Here is a 2,590-nt window from a genome sequence, read left to right as displayed (position 1 = left end):
AGAAGGGCAGGACTATGGGCCTTAATCTATATTTGATTTCCTTTGTAACATAAAGACTGAAAGTTTCTAAGCAGAGAAATGACTGGCTAGTGTACATAAAAGAAGGCCAATCTGGCAGTGGTGTTTTAGATGGTCAGAGAAACCAGACCAAACACCAGAAGGCAAACTAAGGTGAGAGTGCACGTAATCCATGTGAGGGTGTCAGGTCAGAGTGCGGCAGTGGGACAGGACGGAAGGACACAGGGATGTTGAGCAAAACGGACTGACAGCGCTTGGTGCCTGGATGTGCAGGCACAGAAAGAAATTAAAACAGGACTGAAAGTCTACACACCAAGTGACTTGAGAGAATGACTCAAAAGGCGCTGAGAGACCTTCAAAGTTAACTGGCCTGGTGATGGAAGGGAGGACCTCGTTACATATGTGGGGACAAGAGATATTCTATTCTGAGGCTTTTAAGAAAACGTAATATATGGAAGGAACTTAGAGATCAAATTCACAGAACTGCTGTGAGATGAAATGCACAAAAGACAATACATTCAAACATACAGAATTAAAAGCTGATGGCTCAGGAATGGTTCAGTGTTAAAGAAACCCAAAAAAGAGATTTAGAATGTCTTTTACTGGAAGCATAACAACAACAACAACAACAACAACAAAAACCCAACAGCTTAATGAGAAAGGATTGATGATTAACAGGTTATGGATAACTCTCAAGTGACCAATTTTCCTAAAGAAGAGCAAACCACCATGTGTGAAGATGTAGAAATTTTTGAGAAGACTGGTGGAAAAAAGATGAGGTCAAAAATGCAGTGTAAGAAATGAATAATCAAAAATACGCTCCTTTGGTCTAGGAGCGAGCTGAACATTCCACTGGGAAGAAGAGAGTTTTCCAGGGAGGAAAGGGAATATGCAAGACAATCACATCAGGGAGTATCAAGGTAAGACTAGATCTCCTTAATGCTGTAGCTGAAACTTGACTTAGATACAGGAGGTCGTTAATGTTGCAAAGTGTTTCAATGAGATAATATGAAGTGAAACGCATACATCAAGTCAGCCTGTGATCAGGATCCAGGAGAAAATCAGGGAAAATTAATATGGAAGGGGGAACAAAAATCAAGCAAGACGATGAAGAATCAGTTCAGAAAAGCACCAGAGAGCAAAAGATGGAGATGATATGGAGACCGAGGACATGGGAAGGAATTTTGAGAGCAAAGAATACAAAAACATAGAACAATTTGGGGATTCACAATTATAGGAACAATTTTCAACACTTTTTAAAACAAAATTCTCTATGTGAGGGGACCATAAAGGAGAATAAGGACCCAAAACGATAGGTTAACATTGAGTTCTGACTTTTCTTTAGAGTAATTTCACTGTTGCAGACTGTAAGATTTCCCACGAAAAGAAAAGCAAACCATGATTGTATAGCATATAGATTGGGAACAGGAAATCTTACCTCTCTCAGAGGATCATTGAGTTCATTCAGAATATTTTCCTCATCGAAAATTTTGCCTTGGTATCTGTGTTCATAATAATCATGGATCTTTTGACGCATATCAGCTGGTAATTTATGGAACGACATATATTGTTCCACTTGCTTATACTGTAGGGAAAAGAAAGAGAAAATTAAAAAAATGTTATACTGAATGAGATATCGTCATATTACTTCACTGTACTATATTTAATAACATTTGAATACTCAGTAACAACAAGAAGAAATTCTTCCAAAGGAAGGAAATAACGTAGTGGGTTCTAATGTCCTCAGGCTATTCACATACTCACACAGAGGCACTTTATGTAGGTAAACATTTCCTGTAAAGAACTGTAATGCCATGGCCAGGGTGCATGAAAGGAGTTCACAGTGAAGTCAAGCATGTAGTTACAAAATAGACAATGAAGAGGAAAGAAAAAAATAGGATGCTACATTTCTTTGGTTGAATTTCTAAACAAATAATTCTTCCCTTTAGTTGTTTAGCTCTTCTTTTGTTTAACACAAGATTGGCCCAGTTTTGACATTTACTGGTATGCATAGATGGATGAGCTATCAGTTCTGGGCAAATACAGGATGCTCCTTTCTTTAGGACAACAGGTGTCATGTCACAAGTGTGTTCTTTCCTCAACATGCTGCTTATTCCAGCCCTGGTTAGAGTGGTGAGAATCTGTAATGTCAACCAACATAGTAAGCATTACATTTCTCCTTTCTTTTCCATTTATTGCAGGTTATTACATTAAAATATGATAGTAATTTATTCATTTGGGGGTAAGTTATGCCTGTGTGCAAAGGCCTGCTCATATATAGAAAACATAATCTACTGTATCTCCATCTCAAAAATTGGAAAAGTCATCCTTAATTAGCTAAATACACATGTTACAAGTACAGTTTTTTTTTTTTTTAATGGAAACTCAGCATTGGTTGAATGTGATTATTTTTCCTCCTACAAGTTACTTAACACCTCTAGACCTCAGTTTATTAATTTACAATGGGAGGACGTTGGACGGAATGATCTTCCTTGTTCTTTCAGACTAAAGTTTTAAAGTTTTATGAGTATTTGTCATTTAATCCCAGTAAGTATAGTTTTTGAGCCTATAC

General features: G+C 37.3%; 1 protein-coding gene across 1 annotated transcript in view; it reads right to left on the bottom strand.

Annotated features, from left to right (window-relative positions):
* Window positions 1-2,590, bottom strand: part of HCN1 (hyperpolarization activated cyclic nucleotide gated potassium channel 1) — a 379,215-nt gene that overhangs the window by 70,032 nt on the left and 306,593 nt on the right. The window contains exon 5 of the mRNA XM_003782786.2: window positions 1,457-1,603. Coding sequence (XP_003782834.1) covers window positions 1,457-1,603 — 147 coding nt within the window. The remainder of the gene's footprint in view (window positions 1-1,456; window positions 1,604-2,590) is intronic.

The sequence above is a fragment of the Otolemur garnettii genome, unplaced genomic scaffold (assembly GCF_000181295.1).
Source record: "Otolemur garnettii isolate 467f Iridium unplaced genomic scaffold, OtoGar3 scaffold00005, whole genome shotgun sequence".
Taxonomy (NCBI): Eukaryota; Metazoa; Chordata; class Mammalia; order Primates; family Galagidae; genus Otolemur; species Otolemur garnettii.
This window is presented reverse-complemented; position numbering and strand designations above follow the sequence as displayed.